Source organism: Cetorhinus maximus, chromosome 12 (assembly GCF_964194155.1).
Source record: "Cetorhinus maximus chromosome 12, sCetMax3.hap1.1, whole genome shotgun sequence".
Taxonomy (NCBI): Eukaryota; Metazoa; Chordata; class Chondrichthyes; order Lamniformes; family Cetorhinidae; genus Cetorhinus; species Cetorhinus maximus.
In genome coordinates, this window is record NC_135890.1 from 39,324,664 (window position 1) to 39,352,542 (window position 27,879).

The window sequence follows — 27,879 nt, forward strand, 5'->3', positions numbered from 1 at the left end:
AATACCATATTCATCTAACAGTGGCGACCTTCTAGAAGGTACATCTGCACCTATCCAGCCACCAAAAACGATTATCAAGGATCTTAGCAGTCAAAAAGTCAAAAACTAGACATGGAACCAAGCCAAGCTTTCTATGTGGAAATAAAGTGAATTTATTGATAAACCAGGTCTGCTGGATTTGAGGAAAACCAAGACATTGATCAGGTGGATTCTTCACAGCTTCCCTCCTACCCAAAGAATTACTTCCAGGGCGAGAAGTCCCGGACTATACAAGAGGTCACAAATGAAAGACTGCAAGGAGTCATCGCTTCAGAAGTAACAAAGGACAGAGAAAAACAACCAAAGGAATGAGGCTGAACTCCAGAGGCAAGGATAGGGAGCATGCAAAATGCAAAGGGGTGTAAGCTGAAAAATCAGATGAAGAAAGAAGGAAATATGATTGAGAAAAGTATAACAGCAAAGAGAGGGAGAAATGGATCAAGTTCAGATCCAGAAGTCAGACCAAGGGAAAGAAGGAAGTAATAGTCGAGAGAGATGATAATCAACAAATATCTTAATTAGTACATACTTCAGAAGGTACTATACATAGGAAACCAAAAGAATCTTATTTCTATTCATCAAAGACAACAAGCCTGATACATTTGAAAGAACCAGAAGTTGAGTCAGAAACTAATAAAGAACCAGATAGTACAACTCTCAATGAAGACCATTCAAGTCAAGAGAAAGGAGTTCAAAAAGAGACTACTGATTTTCCAAATCTGTCAAGAAAAAGGAGTTCAGTGAGAGACTACTGATCTTCCAAGTCTGACAAGAACACAATCAGGGAGAGTTGTGAAGCCTCCTGACAGATTGAATCTGTGATGTCAGAGACTTGGGGGGAGATGGGGTAGTATGTAAATATGAATGTAAAAAAAAATAGATAAAGGCTGGGGGGAGATGTGGTATTAGGGTTTGTGAAGGTTAATGTGTGGGACTGTAGATAATACCTCCCATAAAGATGATGTCAGAGAACACAACACTAAGAGTCGAAAAGGAGAATGTTCATGGATTCAACAGTATAACACTTAGTCATGAGTAGCTGTACATACTTTAGTTAAATATTATAAACCAGTTATTGTTTGGCCATACCAACGCCTCAGCAATCATTCTTCAGCTAGACTAACCAACATACAACAGTTATGCTAAACCTGTATCAAACCCCAGTTAGATGACACAAGAATATAGTCTGTAGTTCTGGTTGCAATATTATAAAAATATAGGAGGCACAGGAGAGGGAGCAGAGAAGATTTAGAAGGATGGTACCAGAAATGCATGGGTAAAAACACCAAGAAAGGAATGGACAGGCTGGCTCTCTTCTCTCTTGAAAAAAGGCTGAAGGGTGACCTAATGGAGGTCTTTAAAATTATGGAAGGTTTTGATAGAGTGAATACAGACAGAATGTTTCCAGTTGTGGCAAGAGCATAACTAGAGGTCATCAATATTGGAGTCATCAAGAAATCTAACAGGGAATTCAGAAGAAGTTTCTTTATCCAAAGATTGATGAGAATATGGAACTCACTACCACTGGGAATAGTTGAAGCGAATAGTATAGATGCATGTAAGGATAAGCTAGACAAGCATATGAGGAAAAGGAAATAGATGGTTACAATGGTAGATTTAGATGGGAAAAGGTGGGAGGATGCTTGAGTGGAGTATAAAGATGAGAATGGATGCTTGAGCTAAATGGCCTGTTTCTGTGCCGTACATCCTATGTAGATTCGCATCTGTTTTCAATATAGATATAACTGGTTTAATTATGTAAAAATAGACCTGGATAGGGAAAATATTAGTGGTGAGGAAGGAGAGTTTTTGTTCAGGGCTTTTTTAAAAAACGTCAATATATTGCTATTTCAACAAGGTGGGGCCTGTTTATGGGTAATGAAGCAGAGCAAGGTGGCAACCAAAAAGTTGGGGAACATTTAGAAAACTTAATTAAGTTTAATGTAAACTATTAAAGGGAAATGAAAAAAAATGAAGTGAATAAAAATCAGCAAGCAAAATTATAAATGAAGAATGTGAATATTTTGTGAAGGCTGAGGTTTCATTGGTCAATTAGGAGATCAAACAAAATCAGAAAATAAAAGAGCATTTAGCATTCACAAGGCATTTAATAGGAATGAAAGCTATGACATATAGAGGGAAATTACATAGAGATTAAAAACACAAGGGAAATATGATGGAAAAATTTAAACAATACAATATAAAGGCTTTCTATGAGCACAGTAATGATATCAGGATAGACAAGAGAGGAGCATGGTTGTGAAAGATGAAAGATGAGATGAAAGAGGCAAGCTTGTGAGGAAATGGCAGATGCATAAAATGGGTGAAAACTGAGGCAATGTATTCATTTAATCTGTCATTTCCCCACTCTCCACTACAAGTGAGGTGGTTAGTGAGGTTTTAGAACCACTTAGGGTCAGGGTGAACAGGTAATAGGAGTTATTATTCAAGGTGTGAAGTTAAGGAAGCGATTCAAGTTTAAAGTATACAAATCACCAGGTGATTTGCCTGACGGTTTACATCTTAGGATCTTGAGGAAAGTCAAAGATCGGATTTGTCGATTTTAGTCGGCTTTGACTATTGTGCTAGAAGATTGACACAATATTCCAGATAAACCCTACAAAATTGGAATTTCTAAGGAACTCAAGAAAGTACATCAGAGGAAAAGGATTAACATGAAAGTATAGTGTTACTGGCTACAAAAACAGATACAAGATTAATGAAGAAGTAGATTTAGTGAAAAAGTTTTTAAAAGTCTCAGTTTAATATTTACATGACAAAGGAATAGTACATAGTTAAAAGCAAAATGGATGCTTAACAAGTGCCAGATTGAGCAATGTAATAAAAGTAAGCTTTTGGTGCTAGATCCTGAATTAGGTCTACGTAAAGCACTTGGGCCTCAGGCCACCCGAACTTTTAGCAAACACAAGAAAGTTTTGAATTACGAGCAGACATTCTCAGGGATTTGTTTAAAAATAAGTTATATTGAGGCTGAAGAATGGTAAATGGGGTGCCTTTGTTTAAAAGAGGATCTGGAGGACCCAGCTAACTATAGACCAGTTTGTCACCAGCACCTGTGGAAATTATTGGATCCTCAGCAGGGCAGGCAAGTCCATTGCACTGGCGCAAGCATGAGTGCCCATACAGAGTATTCAAATGATCCCGTCCTAAGGGTTTGGGATGGTATCAACATCAGGACACAGCAGGTCCATCCCTACTACAGCTCCATTCCCTCCATGGACTTTTCAGAATGTTCAGCTCACTATCTCATATAAAACTAGTTCAGCAAATTAGCAGACATGCTATTAGTGGCAGTGTGTGAAGGTCGATTGAACTGCAGGCAGAGATAGGAGGTAGCATCTGTATGAAGGTGAAGTATTTTGGACAGAAAGATGCAATGAATGTGAGTCTTGTAGGGCTCAGTATTGGTACAATAATTTCCTAACAACTAGCTGATCGAATCAAACGACATGTTCCTCCAGCTGTTTGTAATAGACAGAGTACAGACTGTACTCAACCAATCAATGCTTGCAAAACCTAAAACAAAATGTCTACTGTTAGTTGCGATTCCACGATTGGGCAGCAGTTGCTGATAGGTCAGGATTGGGATGGGTGTGCAGGAGATGCAACCAAGAGGGCAAAGAACAGAGGCCAGCAGTGCTTGTAGTTTTAATGTGGAGCCGCTCCTAGCTCCACATTGCAACATTTGTAATGATGGTTTTTCACTATTTGGGTTAATAAGCCTTTTGGTGTGTATTTTTGTTAAAGGTAAGTGGTAGCTACTTATAAATGTGATTAAAAGTTATTGTAGAAAATCTTTTTTGGTGGCCCTTTAAGGACTGCTGTGTGCCCAAGAAAACTTCCCACAGCATGCATGGCACACGCTGCAATGAATCGCAACCCAATTCAGTAAAGGGTACTGAAATAGACATTGGGTCTGTGATTTGCATAGTTTAACTCCTGTTTCCCACTTCTGGTGTGGACTGGGTGTGCGCTCGCCAAACAGCATATTAGACCCTTGGGTAAGAATTGGGTGCTGTGCAATTGAATTTTTAAGCCCAGGGGTGGAATCTTGTGGAGGCAACAGGGATCTCGGCCACTGGCTGGAGAGCAGGTGAGACTCCCGCATCGCCTTTTTTCAAGAAAGTCCATTACATCTTGTGCCACTGATGCACTTAACAGGCCAGCGATGCGCCTTCCGCTAGGATCAAGCAGTCAGTAGGCGGAGATCCTGCCAGCCGAGAGCTGCCAACCAATTAAAGGCAGCACCACCGAAGAGGTGGTGGCTTCTGCTGGTACTACACTCACCCCAGACCTCAGATCAAGGAGGGACAGTTGAATGACAGGAGCGGTGGGGGAGGGTTTCATGGGAAGGGGTGAGGGGGGGTCAGCAGCAAAGGCAGGGGGTCGGCTTTCAGTCCCCTTCCTGCTGGGTCCCTCTATCAGGCGCTGAGTGCTTTTGATCAAGGGAATACAACCCCCCACCCTTCCCCCGGCAGCCTGCAAGCAAACATGCCAGGGTTTACTTTTCATGCTCCCCACATGGTGAGCTCACCTGCCTACCACTGGGTTAATACCAGCAGTGGCAGGATGAGGCCCTAAAGTGAACGTTAAGGGCCTCAATTGGCAACGGGGCAGGAAGGCCGTCCATGGGCCTTCCCATCACTGGCTTAACTGGGGCATAGGGGGGTAGGTGGCAAAGTCTCACACACCATCTTCCTGCTGGATTAAATGCCCCCCACCACCAAACTCGCCACAGGCGAGTGATTCTGCCCCTCGCCTTTGCTTCCTTTATTTTCTGGGCATCCACCAAAGGGGAATGGAGAGTTCATGGCTGAAGCAGGGATAATTATATAAATGATGTGAGAGGGCTGATTTTGTTCCTTTATTTGCCAACTGGAGTCTCATTTGCAGAGATTCCCTGAAACTGGCAGTAGCTTTTGCACCAGTTTCAGTCAGATTGGAGAATCTAAGCGAGGCATGAATGCAACTGGGAACCCAACAGAAAATTAAGCATTTTCTTTCAACAAGGTCAGACAAAGAGTAAATGCCATTTGCAGTGGGACATGATAACACAGTGTAAGGTCATAAGCATAAGCCATGAAGAGATAGATTCAGACAGGGTGTAATGAAACATCGCTTTATTTAAAGGCATGATCAGTTGTGGAATAGTTTACCAAGAGAAGGTAGCTTAGATCTCTTCAGGGTAAAACTGGATAAATATGTTGGAAAGAAACACAGGCCAGCAGAAAGACTTACAGTCTAGATGCCTTACTAGCGGGGCAACAAATAGAAAGCCCTGCTGCTGTTAGCCATTGCTGCGAAAGCAGGCTTCTCATGCTTATAGCAGCAGCTGGATTTCCACCTCCAGTTCTGGACACGGGAACTCATCTGGGGAACATTAGGCCAATGATAATGACCTGAACTTGGAAATACAGATGAGTTCCAATGTGGCAAAGTGCACCATGAGTGTATCTCTCCTAGTTAAGTGCCCAGGTTGTGGTGAATTAAATAGAAACATTACCATATGGGAGGAGACATAACAGGAATACAGAGGGAAAAGAAGTAAAATAAATTTTCTTGGACCAGAAAGACATTGTAAATGTAAAAACAATGCCGATTACTGTATGCAAGAATGTTAAACCGTGAGAAGTAAAACTTTTCATTTTGTAATTTGTCATTTTTGATCTTTGTATTTTGTAATGAGAGTTAAATTGTTATACCAGCTCTATTTTCTTTATTCTATTTATCTCAGAATTCAACAACAACCAGCTAATCAAAATAATTAATATAAACAGTGAAAATGCTGGAGTATTATACTTTTATTCAAGATTGGAGGGAGATCCTAAATTTTACCATGTTTATTTAAGCAGAACAAACTAGTAACATTAAGTACTGTTGCAGACATATTTGATCTAGAAGGAAATATATAAATTAGTTAAAACTTCTAAGATTAAGGTTTCCTTGTCTTAGTTATAAAATCCACAGATATGGTTCTGGAACCATTTTCTGAAATTTCAAAGGTTTCAAACATAATAATGATGTGTTGAATTATTTCACATAAAATGATTAAATTTAAATATAAAACTGCCTTCTGTGTTTCTTCATTAATGTTTTTATTTAAAGGCGTTGGTCTCTTTCAAAAGTCTGCAATTGTACTTAATACCTTTTTCTTTGGGGTGTCACTCCATCAGTTATGGGGAGTTGCTGTAATCTAAGCCTGTGCATACCCTAGTTTCGAACATGTATTCAGTTAGTCCTACTGATGCAAGTTGAAAGGTATTTCTCAGCATCAAATGCAGAAAATAAAATGCAACTCACCTCTTTCTATTCCTTATTATCTTGATAGCCACAAGTTCATTTGCTTTATGGTCCATACATTTTACCGCCTGCCCAAAGGATCCTTTACCTATCACTTCAAGAATTTCATACCGGTATGCAATATGGTCATGCAACACCTAAACATAAAAGCAAGAGTACTTTTATCAAATATCTTTTACTATCCAAGCTGCTAATTAATTGGTAATAAGACAAATAGGCAGATGCAAAGAAATTAAATGCATTGAAAGCTGAGATCTGCATTTTTTGTTCCATTTAAAAAGTAACATTTAAAAAGCCAATTTGATTGTTCTTTTATATGGAAAAATTTGGAGCTTCATCTGTAATTCATGTCCTTTAGCCATTTTTGGCTACTCTCTCCTTTTCAAATGATTGTTTTTGGCACTTAGAGAATCATGGGCTCCAAACTTCCAAGCTCCCCACTCTGCTCTTGGAAGTGTAATGAGGCAAACTTCCATCCTCCCATGGAGATAAATCCCAGGGTCACCTTTTATTATTATTATTGGATGGGACCAGATGCAAATCCCACAGGTAATCAGTTACCTATGTACAGGAAAGACCAGAAAATGAGATTGGGGGGAGCAGAAGGCAACTGAGTCTCGTCCCCAAGAAGGATTTCAATGGACCAGGTGACTAGGTTGGTTAACCTGATCGATTGATTGATTAATTAATTAATTACTTACCAGAGGACTAAATTAGTGGGCAATATTTAATGGAGACGATGGGGGTCTCACCTGTTGGTTGGAGATCCAATGAGGGCCTGTGTCTCCTCTTTTTGAGAAGGCCTGTCACATTGTCTTTCAGGCACTTAACTGGGCAGTGGTAAGCCTTCCCCAGGATCAAGGACCCCAGAGGATGGAAGTCCTGCCTGTCAAAAGATGCCGGCCAAGCAGAGGCCAGCAGCTTTTCATTAGTCAACAGCGCCACTGAGAAGATGGTGGCTGCTAATTGGTACTACACCCACCTAGGTATAGGTGAGTGATGGTGGGAGTGGGATCATGAGATGGGGGTCGCAGAGGAGCGGGGTAAGCAGCAAGGGCAGGGGTTGGCGCTCAGTGGGCTTCCCCTTCCTGATGCTGCATCCCTCAATCAGGCACTGAGCACCTTTGAATGAGGACTACCTCATTAGTCTACTTTCGATCATTAGCAGTGACGGAAAGTGTCACCGACAGTGCTATCAAGCAGCACTTACTCACCAAAACCTGCTCAGTGACGCTCAGTTTGGTTCCACCAGGGCCACTCAGCTCCTGACCTCATTATAGCCTTAGTCCAAACATGGATTAAAGAGCTGAATTAAAGAGGTGAGGTGGGAGTGGCTGCCCTTGACATCAAGGCAGCACTTGACCGAGTGTGGCATCATGGAGCCCTAGAAAAACAGGAGTCAAAGGGAATCAGGGGGAAAACTCCTTACTGGATGGAGTCACACCTAGCACAAAGGAAAATGGTTGTGGTTGTTGGAGATCAATCATCTCAGTCCCAGGACATCACTACAGGAGTTCCTTAGGGTAGTGTCCAAGGCCCAACCATCTTCAGCTGCTTCAATGACCTTCCCTCCATCATAAGGTTAGAAGTGGGGATATTTGTTGATGATTGCACAATGTTCAGCACCATTCAAGCTCTTCAGATATTGAAGTAGTCCGTGCCCATATGTAGCAAGACCTGGACAATATTCAGGCTTGGGCTGATAAGTGGCAAGTAACATTCTTGCCACGCAAGTGTCAGGCAATTACCATCTCCAACAAGAGAGAATCCAACCATCTCCCCTTGACTTTCAATGGCATTATCATCATTGAATCCCCAACTATCAACATCCTGGGGCTTACCATTGACCAGAAACTGAACTGGACTAGCCATATAAATACTGTGGCTACAAAAGCAGGCCAGAGGCTGGGAATTCTGTGGAGAGTAAATCACCTCCTGACTTTTGAAAGCCTGTCCACCATCTACAAGGCACAAGTCAGGAGTGTGGTGAAATACTTTCAACTTGCCTGGATGAGTGCAGCTCCAACAACACGCAAGAAGCTCGGCACCATCCAGGATAAAGCAGCCTGCTAGATTGGCACCCCATCCACCACCTTCAACATTCGTTCCCTCCACCACCAATGCACAGTAGCAGCAGTGTTTACGAGCTATAAGATGCACTGCAGAAACTCACCAAGGCTCCTTTGACAACACCTTCCAAACCCGTGACCTCTACCACCTAGAAGGACAAGGGCAGCAGACACATGGAATACCACCACCTGGAATTTCCTCTCCAAGCCGCTCACCATCCTGACTTGGAAATATATCACCATTCCTTCACTGTCGCTGGGTCAAAATCCTGGAATTCCCTCTCTAACAGCACTGTGGGTGTTCCTACACTACATGGACTGCACAGGCTCAAGAAGGTGGCTCACCACCACCTTCTCAAGGGCAATTAGGGATGGGCAATAAATGCTGACCTAGATCCCATGAAAGAATTTTAAAAAAGATTTGCCTGCTTAATGGCTTCAATTGGCGGTGGGGCGGGAGGGCCATCCAAGGGCCTTCCTGCCATGGAATTAATTGGGACAAAGGCAGGAAAGTGGCAGGGTCCCCGCCCACCAACCTCCCACCTATTTAAATGCCTGCCCACTACCCAACTTGCCACAGGGGAAGGCACTAAATTCTACCCAGAATGTGCAAAAGAAGTAAACTAAGAGAGCTGCCAACTTTATGAAAAGTGACGTCAGGATATGGCTTGATAAAATTCGGTAAAGAAAGGAGGCCATTCTTTTGAAGGTAATTCAGCTACTTGCATGATGTAAAAGGTCAGTGGTGGTCAATGGCACATGCATAACTTCAAAGACACCTGATTACGTAGGAGAAAGTTTAATGTACGACCATGAGCTGCAAGGTAAACAACTTGTCAATTAATTGCCACAACAGAATGGACAGACTACCAGAAAGAAGCCATCATTCCCTGCCCATAATATTTAGTCACTGCACTGTGGGGTTTCATAGAACACATTTTACTCCAAGAAGTCTCTAATGTAAATCCCTCCATTCAACTCACTCATTCATCTTGAAAACATGTTTCCCCTTTGAAGCTCACCTCCAATATCCAAGTTCCTTACAGCTCTTTTAATTTTCCTGTGCATTTTGAATGCAAGCAGAATTACTCAGATAAAGATCAGAGACTGCTGCTGCTTTTTCACCTTTATACATTCTGCTAGAGAAGGGCAGATTATTGGGTTACTATTGACTGAAAACTTAACTGCAGCCATACAAATATTGTGGCCACCAGAGCAGGTCAGATGCTGGAAATTCTGCAGTGAATAGCTCGTCTTTGGATTCCCCCAGGCCTGTCTATCATCTCTGAGGCACAAGTTGGATTGTGATGGAATAGTCTCCAATTGCCTGGATGAGTGAACTCCAACAACACCCAAGATGCTCAACACCATCCAGGAGAAAACAGCCTGCTTGATTAGCATTCCATCCACCACCTAAACATTCACTTCCTCCACCACTGCTGCACAGTGGCAGCAGTGTGTAGCATCTACATGTGCACTGCAGCAACTTGCCAAGACTCCTTTGAGAGCATCTTACAAACTCACGACCTTTGCCACCTAGAAGGACAAGAGCAGCAAACGCATGGGAACACCAGTTCCCACACAAGTTCCCCTCCAAACCACACACACAATCCTGACTTGAAATTATATTGCAGTTCCTTCAACAGCTGGGATTTTCTGGTCCCGCCTGCGGCAGCAATTGTCGTGGGCGGGATGGAAAATTTGATGGACCAGCCAAAGGTCCGTTGACTTTGGGTGAGACCAGAAAATCCCACTGACACTGGGCTAAAAACCTGGAACTCCCTTCCAAACAGCATTGCGTACCTACACCATATGAACTGCAGCAGTTCAAGAAGGCAGCTCACTACCTCCCCAAGGATAACTCGGGCTAGGCAACAGATGCTGGCCTGGTCAGCAATGCTCACATCCCGGAATGAATAAATAAACCTATAGGCACAAGGTCCCAATCACCCAGCCATTAAATGACTAGGAGGAAAAGACAATAGAAATACTGGGGTCAATGATTGCTTCCCAAACTGAGATGGAGAAGTTGAAGGTCATGGCCCACAGTCAATTATGATGGCCAATAATATATATTTAAACTCTGATTCTAGAAGCAAATCAAGGCAGGAAAAAAAGTTTTGCCTGAGGCTGCAAAGTAAGACAAGAATATCATTCAGTGACAGAAGGCCTATAGTAAGCTTTGCTCTACTTTTATAGCCTCAAAATCAGCCAGCAAAGATGGAGCGCAAGTAGCTGAAAATTGGATACCAGCCCATCTAAATCTGGCACTGGTTGCAAACACTCACCCAATCATCACTTTCATTCTCACAAGCTCACCATCCCATATAGAATCACTGGAGATTTCCAAAATAATACTGATGAGAAAATGTTACTGGATGAGTCACTCAGCACGAGGAAGACGGAGCACTTAAAGGGGGAAGACAAACCAGAAGATCTGAGTCACACCCAAATTCCTGACCCACTGTGTCATTATAACCTCATTCTCTTTCAACAGTCATCCACATTCATGTCAGAGAAGCTGGAAACTCTTCTTGCCACAAATCTGCTTGCATCCTACAAGTTGATGGATCCTTCATAATGCAGAAACATGTCCCTTTTTAATCAGTTCACAACATTACATATTCTAGCAACACATCAGTTTCTGCCCTACATGTGAATGTAGTCAATCCCTCTTTCTTTAGGAGTTTACTAAATAATATACAAATAAGCTGATCCCAGGAAATCTTCCAGGATCAGCAGCTTAGACATGCACATCCAATACAGCTCTGCCAACAGAATGGCAACACAAAGTCCAGATCAATGTGTCCCATGATTGTCCCTGTTTATTTCTGCAGCAGGTGAAGGATGCTGCATCCAAACAGAGCCTACAATCTCAGTCATTTATCTTTTCACAGCAATATTTTTTAAAAAAAGAACAGTTGTGAAAGTTACAGAAATCCATACCAAAATATATATTATTACCTCAATGTAAGAGCCATGTTCATCATCATAGCCATTGTTGTGTTGTTTGTCAGAAGAACCTTCTATCTTTTGAGTGTTCAATCCGAGAAACCAGACTTCATAATTTAGGACTTCTTTGTGTTCATAATTTGTCAGTTCACTTGTAAAATGTATCAATGCTTCTATTCAAATGGCGCAAACACATCTTCAGTAAGTTTTAGAAGTAACTTTCCTCCATTGAATTTTATATGAAAGCATTTCTCATTGTTGTTTAGAATGTTTAACAGCAAAACTGTCTGACTTCATCTTACCCCATTCACAGTCATTGTAAAAATTAGTGAGGTTAAAAAATACAACTTTAGACAACTGCAGAATGAAATCAAGAAAAATGTAAAATAAAGTGCTTCAGGGTTAAATAATTCAAACCTGTTAGAAACTGCCAAATAATAATATTTTATTGTGTAATGAAACCAGAGTAAATACCTTTAGAAATTGTCAGCAGGCATGCAACTACCTTACTGTAACCTAGTGCAAAAAATTGACTGGCCCCATCAACTCTGATAGCAAAATTAAATGTTATATGAAAAAAAGCATGGAGTTCTCTTTATCAGTTAAGATTAATAGAAGAATTCTTTTTTAAGTAGCAAAGTTATGTTTTGACTATAAATAAATATCTTAAAATTAATATAGCTAAGTAATAGTGATTTTGGACCAGAAAGAAGAATTTATCCTAGGTGGTACATTTTTGCATGGTGAACAGGTCTGTGGATTTACAGAAGGTTTTTGATCAGGTTCCACATAAGAAATTATTAGCAGAATCAAAGAACCTGTAATTGGAGGTAATTTTGAGACATGGTTGATAATTGGTTGGGAGGTAGGAGGTAGGGATAAAGGGAATATACTCTGACTGGTGTTCTCCTGTGATCTGTACTCGGGTCTCAGTTTCTCATCATATGTATTAAATGTCTTGGATAAAAGAATAGAGTTACGTATCTTATTTGCAAGTGACACTAAATTAGAATGAACAGTAAATTATGTAGACGGGAGCAAGACGTTACAAAAGGACATAGACAGATTAAGCAAGTGGGCAAAACTGGGGCAGACAAAGTTCAAAGTGTGAAATTAACTTTGCATCCAATAAAGCCAATTATTTTAAAATGGTGAGAGACAAGAGCCTGTGGAGAAACAATGGCATTTGTAAATCCAAGTACACAAATCACTGAAAGCTAGTACACAGGTACAATAAGTATCAAGAAGTCTAATAGATAGAGTGTTGGTCTTTATCTCCAGGGGATTGGAATACAAAGAGGAGGAAGTTATGCTCAGTTGTGCAGAAACCCTTAGTCAAACCCCAGCTGGAGTACTGTGTTCATTTCTGGTACCACATTTCAGGAAGGACATATTGACCAGAATGATATTTTGACCAGAATGTTATCCGAACTAAAGGGGCTTATGAAGAAAGTTTGCATAAACTTGGGCTATATTGCCTTGAGTTTAGACAGTTGAGTGGTGATCTAATTGAAGTGGTTAAGAAGATAAAAGGATTTATCTAGAAAAGCTACATCCTCTGGTGGGGAATCCAGAACAAGGAGGCATAACCTTAAAATTAAAGCTAGGCCGTTCAAGAGTGAAACCAGACAGCACTTTTTTTTTACACAAAAGACACTGGAAAAGTGGAATTCTCTTCTCCAAAAGCCTGTGGCTGCTGGGTCAATAAATGTTCAAGACTAAGATCAACAGATTTACATTAAATAAGTGTAACAAGGGATATGGATTAGAGGTAGCTAAATGGAGTTGAGGTATAAAACTAATTGAAAGGTAGCAGAACAGGCTTGAGGGACTAGAACAGGCTTGAGGGACTAAATAGCCTACTCTTGTTTCTATGCTTCAGTGACAATAGAAGCTAAACTGACCCACTAATAGCTGATCAATAAATAGTCATTTTTATGTCCAGTCTGGAATAAAGTAAATTTCTGTGCTGGATCAATTAATGCCAAGACAAAACTGTGCAAAATATAAAATTTATTTGAATAATTTTGGCTTTGTGGCTAAACTTTTCATCACTGTCAAATATATGAGGGCCAGTTTTAATGCCAAGCAGACAATGGGTAGGCAGTAGGTGGATCACACTTAGCCACTGCTTATTATTGGTGGTGTGAGCCCAGAGCCAAATTAATAGTTAATTAATGATTTTTCATCAACTTGTAATTATGGCTGTTCTAATTCACTTTGTGTCTGTGAAATTTTTTTCAAAACTATAGTTAGGTTCTGCTATAAAACAGAGCAATCACAATAAACACACACAAATAAAACACAGGAGACACCCTTCAACTCTCTCCACTTCCCTTGAAGCAAACATGCGAACATAGATACGTACATATGAATTAGGAGCAGGAATGGGCCACTTGGTCCTTCAAGCCTGCACTGCCATTCAATAAGATCATGGCTGATCTGATTGTAATCTCAACTCCATATTCCCACCTGCCTTTTACCCTCTTGCTTATCAAGAATTTATCTACATCTGCCTTGAAAATATTCAATACTCTGCTTCCACTGCCTTTTGAGGAGGAGAGTTCCAAAGGCACGCAGCCCTTGGAGAAAAAAATTCTCCTCATCTATGTCATTAATGGATGACCCCTTATTTTTAAACAGTGGGCTCCTAGTACTAGATTCTCCTGCAAGAAGAACCATCCGCTCCACACCGACCCTGTCAAGACCCCTCAGGATCTTATATGTTTCAATCAAATTGCCTCTTATTCTTCTAAACTCCAGCAGATACAAGCCTTGCCTGTCCAACCTTTCTTCATAAGACAATCCGCCCAATCCAGGTATTAGTTTAGTAAACCTTCTCTGAACTGCTTTCAGTGCAGTTACATCCTGCTTTAAATAAGGAGACCAATACTGTACACAGTCCTCCAGATGTGGTCTTACCAACGCCTCGTATAACTGAAGTATAACTTCCCTACTTTTGTATTCAATTCCTCTCGCAATAAATGATAACATTCTATACATTCTATTAACTTTCCTAATTACTTGTTGTGTCTGCATACTAGTCATTCTAGATTCATGCATTAGGACGCCTAGATACCTTCGCATGTCAGAGCTCTGCAGAACGAATATTGTGATATTGCTGGTAAATATTATACCTTCAGGTGTCATTGGCAGCTTGAAACCTTCAAAAGTTCTCCCCATGTCCGATTTCTTTGCATGGGCTTTACAGCTTTCCTCTGGCTGATTCTCCTTTGAGCCACATTGAAATATCTGCTGCAAATTAATGCCGCCAGAGTTCACATCCTGACAATAAGAAAAAATTGTTATTTTGTTTCTTGGTCTTAATATTCTTGATGATTGCTATATTTCGGTATTGTTAATGCTGAACATCAAAGTGTATCCATTACCTTGTTTCACAATGGAAGCAGTAAATTAATGGTGTACTGTATATGGGGGCAATTATTCATTTATACTATATATCTGGCAGGCAGTGGGTATGGCTGCTCTTCAGGTGGTCCGATCAATCAATGTCAGGCCTCATTTAATAGATAAGCTGCCACTGTTAATCGCATTCCTTCTAGGCAATTTGCTAATTGGGAATCTGACAGGGCAGCCAGTGCTGAAAAAATAGCTTGCAGTCCCTTAAAGGGGGGGTGCACTTTTCAAACAGGGTCATTGGATAGAAAGTTATTGAAGTAGCAGACTGCATGATGTCATTCAGGGTTTATCTGATTCTCTGATACAGCAGTAAAGGTGCTTATACAGCAGTAGGAATAGGAATGGGAATAGGAAGAAGTAGTAGGAAGAAGAAGGTTCCCTTCCAGTCTGATGGGTAATCAAACAAATTAGCCAGTTGTAATGGAGAGACCTAGTCATGCTGCAGGAAAAAATGTAATGATCCATTGAAACACTTCAATGCTATTCTAATCTAATGCCCTCAAACCATCTACTGCCCTCACAACTATTTCTTCCTCTTGCTGCTGCTGCCTTTTGTCATGCACACTGTGCCAAGCTGCCTCACACATCTTCGGAACCTTTCAGCAGGGCACACACTAACCCACTGTCACTTCTCTTGCAGGAGAAGCTGGCACACAATGAAAAGATGATTTCAATAGCACGGTGATGTCCTGTTACACAGCAAATCCTGGCAGCAATGCAGGAGACAGCCTCAGATGTCATAGGCAGAGAGGTGACATATACAATATTGGAGATTGCCAAGCACTTCAGCATCTTTCCTTCCTTTTCTTTAGTTTATGGGGCTCACACTGGGTAATTCAATAACCACTTGAGGCAGACACTAGGGGTTCGTGCCAGAGCGATAATTAGTGTCTAACCACTTGTGTAAGCCACTAAAATGATAACCTATTTTGAAATCTTTCTGAGCAAAGAATGTTCCTGATAGGTGGAACTTGCATGTTAGTTGACATGAGGATCAATGTTTGTGTTGGGTGGGTGCAGTTTATTGGAAAGCATAGGGCCTGTGGGAGATGTTGGACTGGACAGTTAATGCAGGGACGCAAAGTATGTTCAGTTAAAGTGCTCTTCAATGAGCTCCTGTCAAAAATCTTTGGCTCTAGGTGTTGGAGTCCTTCTACATCCTCGTCATTCTCTATACCATCCGTGTCTTTTCCCTCATTGTGCTGAATGTCCTCTTTCAATAGTGGAGGACCTATACATTGTCCTCATTGCACAGCAGATTAATGCAGCATAAAGTCACTCACTACCACCAACAATCTCAGGATATGAGGGGCAAAACCCAGGTATCTTCGTACTTCTCTCATAACCTCACCATGCCCCTTTCAACACCTCCTCCAGGGAACTGGTGACACAGAGAATTAATGAGAAACATTTTAGAATGTTGGCAACTAGATACTCTTTGAAAAAGAGCTTACATGTGCTGCATTATATACGTGGACGAGGGAATAAATGAATGACTGAATAGGGAGATTTAAAAAGGAAATTCAATGGATGATACTAGTAATGAGTTTGGACAGAGGGCTTGGACCTTCTAATAGTCCCAGTCTTGGCTTGATGCTTTGGAACCTGGAGAGCCTTCAAGTCATAAGCTGTCAAAAGTCTGAAATGTGCTCCCATATTCTATGTGCACTGCTGCTGTTTTTTATGGTCTTCTGCCACTGGATAGATAAGGAACATATGATGATGAAATGAGGAAAATGAGATGATCAAAAGCTTAGCCCACCGGGCCACATCCTGCGAGTTCGTAAACATACTGCATTCAGTTAAATTGTGGTGGCAGTGATGTTCATAGCTTGCAAGTTGTAAAGGTGGTCGCATTCGTGCAACAGAGATGACGTGTCCTCCGAAAACATAGGGATGCCAGTGCACTTGAAAAGTAGATGAACGATTGCCAGAGTATTATACATATTTTCTTCTTCTACACGAAGCTTAGAGCTAAGGTAAAATTGTTAAAGCTACAAAGTGCAAGAACACTTACCTTGTCAATGTTTCCGAGATCAACAAATACCTGCCTTCTTCAACTCACAATTGGGGCACACATTAAGTGCATTCACCCTTCCTGTAATCTCTGTCCTGGCTGTTCTGGCATTCTCTTAAATGGGAGGATGATCTTATTCCGCAAATAGGAACAGCTTAATTTTTGGAGCCCTTTTTTCAAAGCTGCAACCTTAAAAGATGCAGTTCAGTTCTTCATTCTATTGGTGGAGCCATTTCTTCATTATCAGTACCAGGGCAGCTTTAAGGGCAAGGTCAAGTGCTCTTTAAGAGCTGGTGGTGTCAGATATCCCTCCCTCTGACCCCAGCATGCTCCAAGTAGATTATGGACTATGCATCACAAGCACCAGTAAATTACATTAACTAGTTGGCTTCACCTTATAGTGAAAGGCCAGTTAACAGTACATTAGATTCACATACAATGAGAGCAGCATTCCACTGGCAATGCAATGGGACCATATAATCAACACATTCTGCAATTTTCACAATATTTAAACATACAAATGCAGCTTGAACAATTACATTGGCACACCTTGTACTTTCAAAAATAATATTTATTGGAAAAACTGATACTTTATTGTTTAAATATATTCAAACCAAAGTTAATTATTAGGCTGTTGGTTTTATAAATTACATTCTTTCACAAAACACTTCATAATTTGAATAGGTTTTTTGTTACCTGGTGCAGTGTATGCCCATTTGAAAAAGTTTTGTTGGGTATTTGAGGGAGGATATTGTCATGTTGGCGTAGTCTCACACTGTTGACTAAAGAGTGCTTGGCAGGGGGTTCCAACTGGGGGAAGGGCCCAACAATGGAGCTATATCTCTAATAAAAAAGATATATGAAACCTATGAGTCGTCATATAGTCAGTCCGCTTAATCAGCTTCTTCTCAGAGTCACAGATTAAATTACAAACTATTCTGCAAGCCAACAATGTGGAGAATTCTGAACTGGCAACTGTTAAGAATTTAAACTATATAGGGGATTTCAGGACGAAACATTTACTCACACCAATTGACTAAACACAGAAGTTATATAAAGGGTCTATCTGATTCATTCTATATTGCAATTGTTATGAAACCGTGTTTTATATTGAAAGAGTGGGCTAAAACCACCAGATAATTAAAAGGGCAGAACAACAGCATTTTAAATGACTTAAATAGCAGCTTCTAAGATGGTCAAACATTTGCATAGCTATACCCTACCATCTCCAAAACTATTAGAATGGAGTCAGGCTGTCTAGGGATAGTGTGAATAACGTATCTCCTGAACCATTCAGAAAACATCCAGACAAGCCATTTGACACAATCACTTTGGACAATGGACCATGGCTGAGAAGGGAACTCCTCCAGCCATAATCTAATCATTTCTAAACAATGGACCAGGAATCAGCTTGCTATGACCATATTTGTGTAACTGGTCCATTTGTGAGAAGAGATCATGTGATGAGCAAACTAACCCTCTTTGTGTTTTAAGAAACTGCTTTTCTCCAGGCCAGTTGGAAGAAGTCTATGAGACCAGAAAGACCCTGAATGGGCACGCACTCTCTCTCTTCAGTCATCCTGCCAGTTTGTGCCCTGCCTGTTTTTTGGCCAGCCACAGACTGTGGGAACTGGCTTAAAAATCAACCCAGCAGCTACTGGCTCCAGAAGAAAAAGTAGAAATCGTCCATCAAAATTTTAAAATCGGCTTGATGCAGAATCCAGAAAGACCTTCGAGCCCAGCCTGAAACCATCCAGACCATCAATCTACAGGATCTGTATACAATTGATATTTTTGGACTCTTAGCCAATTTAATCTACCCTCCCACTTTGTAACTCACTTCTGTATGTGATTGTGCATGTGTGAGTGCGAGTTGGAGTGTTTTATTATTTTTATTTAGATCAGGCATTGAGTATAATAAATGCTATTTCCTTTTCTTTTTAAAAGCTTACAAGAAAACCTGTCTGTGTCTTTTACAGTCATAGCTCTTAAACAAGTTAAACACTCACTAAATTGCCAAGCGAATTCTTTAAAAAAGAACACCTGTTGTGGTCAACTGAGGAGTGGAAAGAGAGGGGTGCCATTCTAACACTTCTCACTTAACTGTAACACAATCCATTATCTAGTTAGTTATTGATATCATATGTTGTCTTTGTCATCAACAACTTTGGCTTCAATGAAACAAATCTACTGAAAAGTGATGTGGACATTTCCTAGTCTAAATGTTCCAATTTTGTTGAGTGCATCATGGGACAAGCTACCTGGTGCACCTTGTAATTAGCAAAGGGCCCCAAAGACTTTGTATGGACAAAGGATCCAAGCTTTTGCAAGCTCACATAATACTAGAAATATCACCCTGGATTTTCTGACTGTGGGCTTCTGCAGCATGGCTGGTATTCCGGCCCCCATGAAGATCACCCTCAATTTCCGACCTGAGGATCTTTTAAATGTCAAGGCAGGTTGTCTTGCTTTTACCATGGATATGCACCAAAACCGCATTGAGAAAATTATGGCCTGCGGCAGCAGGACAGGCAGCCTCCAAGCTACTGGAAAAATAATACATTTTTAAGACAGTCACTTCCATGGCAACATTTTGAAAACAATAATACATGCCCTTACTTTTTTTGCCTCCATCACTGATCTCTAAACATAACCTCTGTGCCAAACAATCAACCCTTAGGCTTGATTTTTAGGCCTCGCAGGGGCTGGGATTGGAGGCAGGTGGCTGCTAAGTAGCACCTTTGGCCTGCATGTCAGTTCTCTGGCTCCATCCAACCTCCAGGCCATTTTGGCAGAGAGAGAATGGCTGGGGAAGCAGGGCTACCTGCACATGGTGGTTAGCTGAACCAAGCCCAGGCCTGTTAATGGAGGCCGACAGGGTTTTCAAGTTGGTCACCAGGTTTCCTGTCCAGTTTAACTGCCTGGAAGTGGTACTATGCCTGATGCAGCAGCAGCCACATGTTATTCAGGTCCAACTGGACAGTGGTGGCCTGGCTGCAAAAGCCATTTTTTAGCTTAAATTTAAAATCATTTGAGACAGATGCCTCCATTTTGAAACACCTTCATTTACCTTCCATTACATCCTGCTGCTGCTTTCAAGCTGAAAGGCCACTTGTTGGCCCTCCAGCTATGAGAGCCCTCTGCCACCCTTAATTCAATATTGAGCCTGCCCTCTGGCCATTAATTGGCCATCCCAGGGAAAATCATAATGAGCAACTGGTTCCCACACAGTGTGGGATTCTGATCCATATGTGAGCCTCATGGCAGGATTCAAATGCCCCCAGGGAAAATCCAGCCATGTAGATTTCCCTCATTTGATTCTCATACACATTCACTCATTTCTGTATGGAAGGGTACAATCTGCACCATCAGGAATTTTGTCCAGGAAATGGGAATGAGGTCAAGGTATAATGAAACATGTCCACAGGTAAGTTTCTTCCATACTGGAAAAGTGGCAGGTAGGGGATGGAAAATTCAAGTAATCACCTCTGATTGAGACATTTGATTCACAGCTGATAATCTAGGAAACTGTTGACAGGTGAGGGTCTGTGGCGGAGCACCACAATCAAAAAATAACCATATAGTTTTTGCAAATTGTTACATAAACATAACGGTGCTGTTGCACTGACAGTTGCACAATTAGTGTCCGGGAATTTAATTTCTAATTATAAGCTTGGGTTTCTTCTCACTTTCTATAGTTTAGTAGGTTAGAAACTTCTTGATATCTATAATTATGGAATTGTTGTGAATATTTTGTGGAGTTTGATAGCTAGGAGCTGTAACGCACCAATATCACCACAGTTTAATGGAAATCTTTTGCAATGTCCAAAGTACTGGTATGCTTTACTGGCATTCAGTTGGTTATTTTCTACAGTAACCAGTAGATGTGAGCAATTCTGAGGCGCCTAAAAAATAAAAAAAAATGCTAGCTAATAGTCATACAAAATGAAAATGATTTAATACAATTACACTCAGCTATAGCAATATTAGGATTAATTTTGTGATCCTACTCTTTTTGTAAGATGCTGCACATGGAGGGAAGTGATATAGCCCTGTGTCCAAACTGTACTCCCTTTGAGTATGGCTGCCCACTGGAAGCACAAAATTAACTATAAATAGTAAAATTCACATTCTACATGCATAAAGCTGGAAATTATGATATTAGTGAACAGATGCCAACAGGATTCATGTGACATTTGTCCGCTATTTTAATAAATTGGTATCACCAACAATAATTCCTAATTTATTGAAGATAACTTTGACTTTGGGTTGATTTTATTTCCCCTGGAATAACTTTATTTCAATTTGGGTGGCAAGGCAGATTTGTTTTGGGGACTGGAGGAGGAGGGGGACCAGTGAAGACAACGGGATGGAGCAGGAGCAGCTGGGAGAAGAGAGAGGAGGACACCGTATGGAAGGCCATTCCCACAGCGGGACTTCAGGAAGTACTCCTTTTACTACAACTTCACCAAGGAGTATTTTGCCTTTGTTTGAGTTAGCAAGCAGGTCTGGCACTTGATTAATATTCACAGCAGTCAAAGAATTTATTTTGTGTGGCGTCAAAAGAAAAGCTGTTGAACAAGAAAATAAATATTTGGATTTCAATGGCTTTTATGTGTAAAACTCAACAGAAAAAACATTGCTGCCTTTTACCACAAAATGACGACCTTTGTTATGTTGTGTAAATTGATTTATCTATTCATCAGTGTGAAACTGTTTCTAAATCATGGCTCAGATCAAACCAAATGAACAAAAGGAAAGGTTTCCTGTTAGTTGGGCATGGACTTCAATATCGATGATTAAATCACAACTTAACTCTACGGAAAAAATAATCACTTGAATTTTTTATGTTAATAAACTGTTACGCAGGGATAAATATTCTTTCCAAGAAACTTTTTTGTTGATAAATGGTTTTTAAGTTGTTGAAGTAATCAGTGAAATTACTCCAAGTAGTGCAAGGGTGGCGGGATACCTACATGCCCTTACTTTTTTCCATATCCAGTTATAATCAGATCAGAGGCACACAAAATAGGTCCTGTGGGATGTCTAACCTGGCTCAGCGATTTTTTTTTAATTGCACGTAGGAATGCAGGAAGAAACAAGCAGAAATAGGGAAAATAAAACACAGTTTAACAAAAAATAAGGAAAGAAATGAAAACCAGCGCATTTGCACTTTGGCAAACATAAACAAATTAATCTCTGCAGCTTTCAAGAGTGACAATACGGCAATATAAAATGTTTTCTGTAAAGCCCTCAATGTTTTCTGTTCCTGAAACTTTGTCTACACAAAACTTTAAAAGTGAAAAGCAATAATTACCCTCCTGCCAATCCCTCAAAATAATGAGCTCCAAAATTAAAGCCAATTAAACTGTCAAAATTCTAAAGTGTCAATGTTGCCACAGTTCTTATATTTTCCTTGTTTGAAGTGCAGTGTGCTTCACCTTCTGCTTGTTTCAATGGGGAGCATCAATATTGAACACACCTTAAATTACTTCCATCACCTATGGATGGCTGGGTGAAGTTCCAGGGACGATGAGCTACTATTGATGTGTGACAATGCCTTTAAGTATTTATGATTTGTGAAAGCAATTCTGAGCATTGATTGTTTACTTGAAACATTTTATTCTTTTTTCCGATTGATCTGATTTACCCTGCAGCATTCTGGGAATTGCTTAATACAGTGGGTTAGACAGTGACCTTTCATCTCTCTGATCTGAATTCAAACCCATAACAGGGTAACGCCAGATGAACTTGGACAGGCTTCATCAAGTTCGTAGTGAGCTTGGCCTGACAACACAAACTGCCCCTTATTGCACCAATTGGTAATGTCATTATGACAGGCCCAAATGTGGTTAGTGTGAGAGATTTAAATAACAATAGAGTTGACTGGGTAGTTTTGTGCTGCTTTTTCATTGCTAATTGGTTGTTTTGAATAATTGTCCAGTGAGTGGAATTGGTTTTTGATAACTTTATTTAACGGATGGGGTATTGAAGCCAAATAGCATCATTAACTTAATAGCCAGTGATTATTTCAGGCAATTATAATTTTTTGTCTTACTGATGCACTTAAGGTCTGATGACCACTTTTTGTGGATACGGACCATAAGCAAGACTGATTGAAGGAGATAAAGGAAGATAGATGAATGGAAATAGATCGACAGATAAAAAGAATGCTGAAGAAACTAGCCAAACTCTCACATTCCCCTCTGGCACTAGAGTATGAAACATCTGCAACAGTGTGTGAGGAGAATATTACCTAACAAATATAACAGTGACAGTGTTAATAAACATGTCACAAATCACAAATTAACACCAATTAGGTTCTATCTCACATTCATGAGATAAATAGGGATAGAAAATTAGTACTGAAAATATTACAACAATAACTTGCATTTATATAGTGCCTTTAATGTACTCAACCATCTCAAGGCACATGGCAGGAACATTACCAAACAAAATTTGACATTGAGCCAGATAAGGAGATATAAGGCGACCAAAAGTGAGCATTAATGACCAATGCATTTGTATGACTTTCCTTTACTATTTCAACAGAAGTATTCATTTGTTTAACATAAAATAAACCTGCTAACATCTGTTAGCAGACAGACAAACATCAAAAGAACATGTTGCATTCATTTGCTAGTATTAACAACAGTCTCACACTATCAGAATCAAAATCCAGTTGCACATTTATCTAAAATTAGTACAACTTAATTAGTTAATGATAAGTTAAGTAATGGGAACACACGCAAGGGACAATTTTATGACCATGTATGCTGATATGTGCCGGCAGGATTATGGCTGCTTGCCAGTAGTGTGATTTTGTAAAATTAATTCTATAAAATCACTAATAAGCTGCTTTTTGCTCAGCTATAAAACCTGGGCAAACATAATTACATTCTAAGATATTATATCTTGATTCAGTATTGTAATGAGATTAGAACAATGATTTCTCATGTTTGAAAATCATCATTCTTTTTGGCACCACAATGGTAACGCAAATCACAACAGCGAGAAATGTTTTCCCAATTTCAAGTAAAAGGCAAAAACAACTGTGTCAGTTTGTCCTTTACTGATATTTTTTAGTAACATTATAAATTGTCTTTTACTACACAATAATAAAACACACACAAAAGTTTACAATAAGAAACCATGTCTAGGGCAGAAGGTTGTCAGCTCAAGTCCCATTCCAGAGACTTGAGCACATAATGCAGGCTAACACTCCCTGAATGTGTGCTGACCCATCAGAGGTGCCTTTCTTTGGATGAGATATCAAACTCTGGCCTGTTCTGCCGAAGGGTCATGAGGACTCGAAACGTCAACTGTTTTCTTCTCCACCGATGCTGCCAGACCTGCTGAGTTTTTCCAGGTAATTCTGTTTTTGTTTTGGATTTCCAGCATCCGCAGTAGCTTTTAGCTTTTTGTTTTTATCTCTGGCCTTGTTCATCCTCTCAGGTGGATGCAAAACATTCTACAATACTACTTAAAGAACAGCATTAAGTTCTGGATAATATTTATCCCTCACCCAACATCATTAAAAGCAGATCATTATCTCAATGTTGTTTTTGGAATCTTGCTGTGCTACATTTCCCTATACTGCAACAATTGCTACACCTCAAAAGTAGTTTTTAACCAAATTTTGGGCAGCAAGAATTCCTTGTCACCCACCCAGCTTACATCAGGACACATAGTTCTGGTTTCAGGTCTTGGGCTGTGGCCAGTCTGCTCTGCACCAGTCTGTTTCTTTTTCTCAATAATATTGGTGGACTCAAGTCTAGTAATTGGCCTATGCAGTTGACCCATGTCCAGCTATTATGTTAATTTTGGGCTTTCCTGCGCCCACACATCCCTCTCCATCCCCTATTCTTAGTACTGGTCAAGACTTGAGCCTACCCATCTGTCTTCACATCTTCTACAAATGATTCCTGATTTTGCCACTCCTGATCTCGTAACTATTTGGCCCCACAACCTCCAAATCAGGGATTCCCAACCAGGAGGCCCACAGCCCCCCTAGTGGTCTGCTAGAAATTTTCAAGGGGTCGGTCAAATCAGCTCAAAATTAATTGAGCTGGGGGTCTCAGAGGCAAAACGGTTGAGAAGCCCTGCTCTAAACTGGATACCTGGACAACCCTCCTCCACCTTCTACCCTGATCTACTTATCCACTCTGCTCCATCACTCACTCTCACAGCTTGCCTACAAGCGTCCAATCTTTATGCTGGCTAAACTGGCCTTGCTGTGCTACATTTCCCTATATTGCAACAGTTGCTACACCTCAAAAATAGTTTTTAACATAATTTTTGGCAGCAAGAATTCCTTGTCACCCGCCCAGCTTACATCTGGACATGTAGTTCTGGTTTCAGGTCTTGGGCTGTGGAAATGTAGAGCATTAAACTTTAACATAACTCTTATAGAAATACTGTATAAATTCATGTATTAGTGGATCTTGTATAAAGTCAACTCCTGACTTTTGGCCAAAAATTCCTTAAATTTTCATATATCTCATGTATAAGTCGACCCTAGTTTTTGCAGGATAGTAGAACAATGTTTTTTTAATGTTTTCTGGTGTACAACACTGCACCAAAATAGTGTAAACACAAGTTACCACTGGTAATTATAATTTCCTAATGTTATAGTCATAGTACCAATACTATTAGATAACCTACACTTTAATTGCAATATTCTCTGGTACCATTCTGGATCCCAAATTACGTCTGATAAAGACATTTGAGATAAGAAATACTGTCAATCATGAATCTACTCAGAGGCAGGAGGCCAGCAAAACAACAATAGACGCTACCAAAGGAGTTGCCAGATCGGAAACTGTGTTTCTGCCAATCCCGCCCTCTAAACCAGCCAACGCTATGATAAATAATGTGATACTACTGATAATTCTAATTTCCTGATATTATGGTTGTATCTACTAATTCTTTTGGATTATGTACATTTTTCTCACATTTACAAGAGAGTATGGGAGATGATGGCACTACAATTAATGTAAATTGAAGTGTGAGATAAATCTTTATTTGTAGATTTAAAGTGGAATATGATGATTGAGAGTGGTTTTGCCCTCATCGTACCCAAGAAGGAATCTAGGCTACGACATCCACTGCTTAGCCTACTGAAAGCATGGTGTAGTTTATTGGTAATTGGTAAATATTTTTCATGTTTTAAAATAACAGCTGTCCCTCCAACATGCAAGGATTTCAACCCCTCAAAAATATTACTCATGTATAAGTCGACCCCTACTTTTTGCCCAAAGATTTGGCCCGCAAAGCTCGACTTTTACATGAGTAGAGACAGTATTTGAAGTGATTATACTGAATAATTATATACTATGAACTCTACACAGTTTAACAAGCTAAGAGACAATTTTTACATTATAACCTTAAACAGGCTTACATTTTTAAAAAATGTGTTTAGTACAGGTGGCACAATGAAATCGTTCATGGAGAAACCATTTAGGTGGTCATGGGGCAACAAAACTCATACTCACTGACAGCAATGCCACAAGAGATTTGACAGGCTATTTTAAAAGTCTTGTTTAGCATACACCTGCTCATTGCCACGTTTAATTCTTGTTGTCACATAGGGATGAATTTTACTGTTCGGGGGGGGCACACTGCTTGCCCCCCTCCCACCGCCTCCAAAGAAAAGTCTGTCAGAAACTGACCGGCTTTAAAGAGGCGCTGTGATATCACACTGAGGGTCGGACTGCTGCCTCTCAGTCAAAGGAATCTGATTGGCCAGCAGCTCTTGTAGTCCTGGCAGCACCAGAACTGAGTAGTGGGCGCTGCTGTGACTGCAAGGACTTCCTGGGATGAAGAGGACATGGCCACCAGAGAGAGGTAAGTCTGGAGTTTTGGATGGGGACAGTTCAGGGCTCTATGGGAAGGAGGCGAGGGGGTGGGGGGTTGTGGACTTTGAAGGCCTGGCAGAGAGGCACAAAGGCGAGGTACTATCTTAGGGGGTGCCCCTGATGATGCGCATGGGGCACCCTCCAAAGGAGGTAACCCACTTCCTTCCCGGCTGTTTGGGTTTGAAATGCAATCAATTCTACATGGCGAACCCTGGCTTGCCGTAGTCATGTGACTATGCCATGAGACAGTCTCTCTGGAGGCTGCCATCTTGAGATGAGTTCAATAAAGACCTACAATGAGAAAGCACCAAGGAAGTACTGCTGTCTTTAAACACGAAACACGGTGTCAGGGAGTGGAGCTAAAATAGAGATTTAATATCCTGCCAATGCTGCAGAGAAGACACAGAGAAGCCAGGAACACAGAAATGTTCAAATCTGCTAAAAGCTGCTGAAAAACGAATAAGGAAAAGCAAACAAACCGAATGCTGCAAATAAGATACTGAGTAAGTGAATATGGTTGCTGTAAATTTCCCCCTCCCAGCTCCTGTTGAAATGAAAGGCAATATGTGGCAGAATTGGCAGTTTTTCCACTTGCAATGGTAAAACTACAAGCTTGCAACAGAGTTAATTAACAAGTTAGAACCAAGAAGAGTAGTCACACTTCTCACATGGCTGGGGGGTGGGGGGGTGCTGCTACAAAGTGTATACCACACCCTAAATCTAACCAACGAACAAAGAATAAAGACAGCAGAGATTTCGGAAAACTTGAACGAATGCTTTAAATCCTGAGTGAATGTTACTTATGAATGCTATGTATTCAACACTAGAGCTCAAGGTGAAAAGGAAGCCATTGAATAGTATGTGGCTACAGTAACACAACTTGCAGAATCCTGTGAATTCAGATAGCTAAAAGGTGATCTGATTAAAGATAGATTAGTCTTAGGCTTACGAGGTCCCTTTGTGTGAGAAAGTCTGCTGAAAGATGAGAAACTGATGCTCAAGAAAGCAATAGACATGCATAGAAATGCAGAAGTTGTAAAATGTCAGCTAGAGCATATGTATAGCAGAGCAGAGCAGGAGATACATTACGTTGAGATACATTCCAGGCTGAAAGAGCAGAGCAATCGCAGACAAAGGGCAGGATGCAAATACTGTGATCGATATCACACTAAGGAAAAGAAGGATTGCCTAACGCGGCAAAAAC

The 27,879-nt window shown here is 40.5% G+C and overlaps 1 protein-coding gene across 2 annotated transcripts in view; it reads right to left on the minus strand.

The window, feature by feature from the left end:
• The window catches only part of dyrk4 (dual-specificity tyrosine-(Y)-phosphorylation regulated kinase 4), a 100,810-nt gene that overhangs the window by 53,369 nt on the left and 19,562 nt on the right, over window positions 1-27,879 (minus strand). For both annotated transcript variants that reach the window (XM_078553391.1, XM_078553390.1), the window contains exons 3-5: window positions 14,519-14,666; window positions 11,394-11,554; window positions 6,361-6,497 (exon numbers count right to left, since the gene is read on the minus strand). In XM_078553391.1, the coding sequence (XP_078409517.1) occupies window positions 6,361-6,497; window positions 11,394-11,554; window positions 14,519-14,666 (446 nt within the window). The remainder of the gene's footprint in view (window positions 1-6,360; window positions 6,498-11,393; window positions 11,555-14,518; window positions 14,667-27,879) is intronic.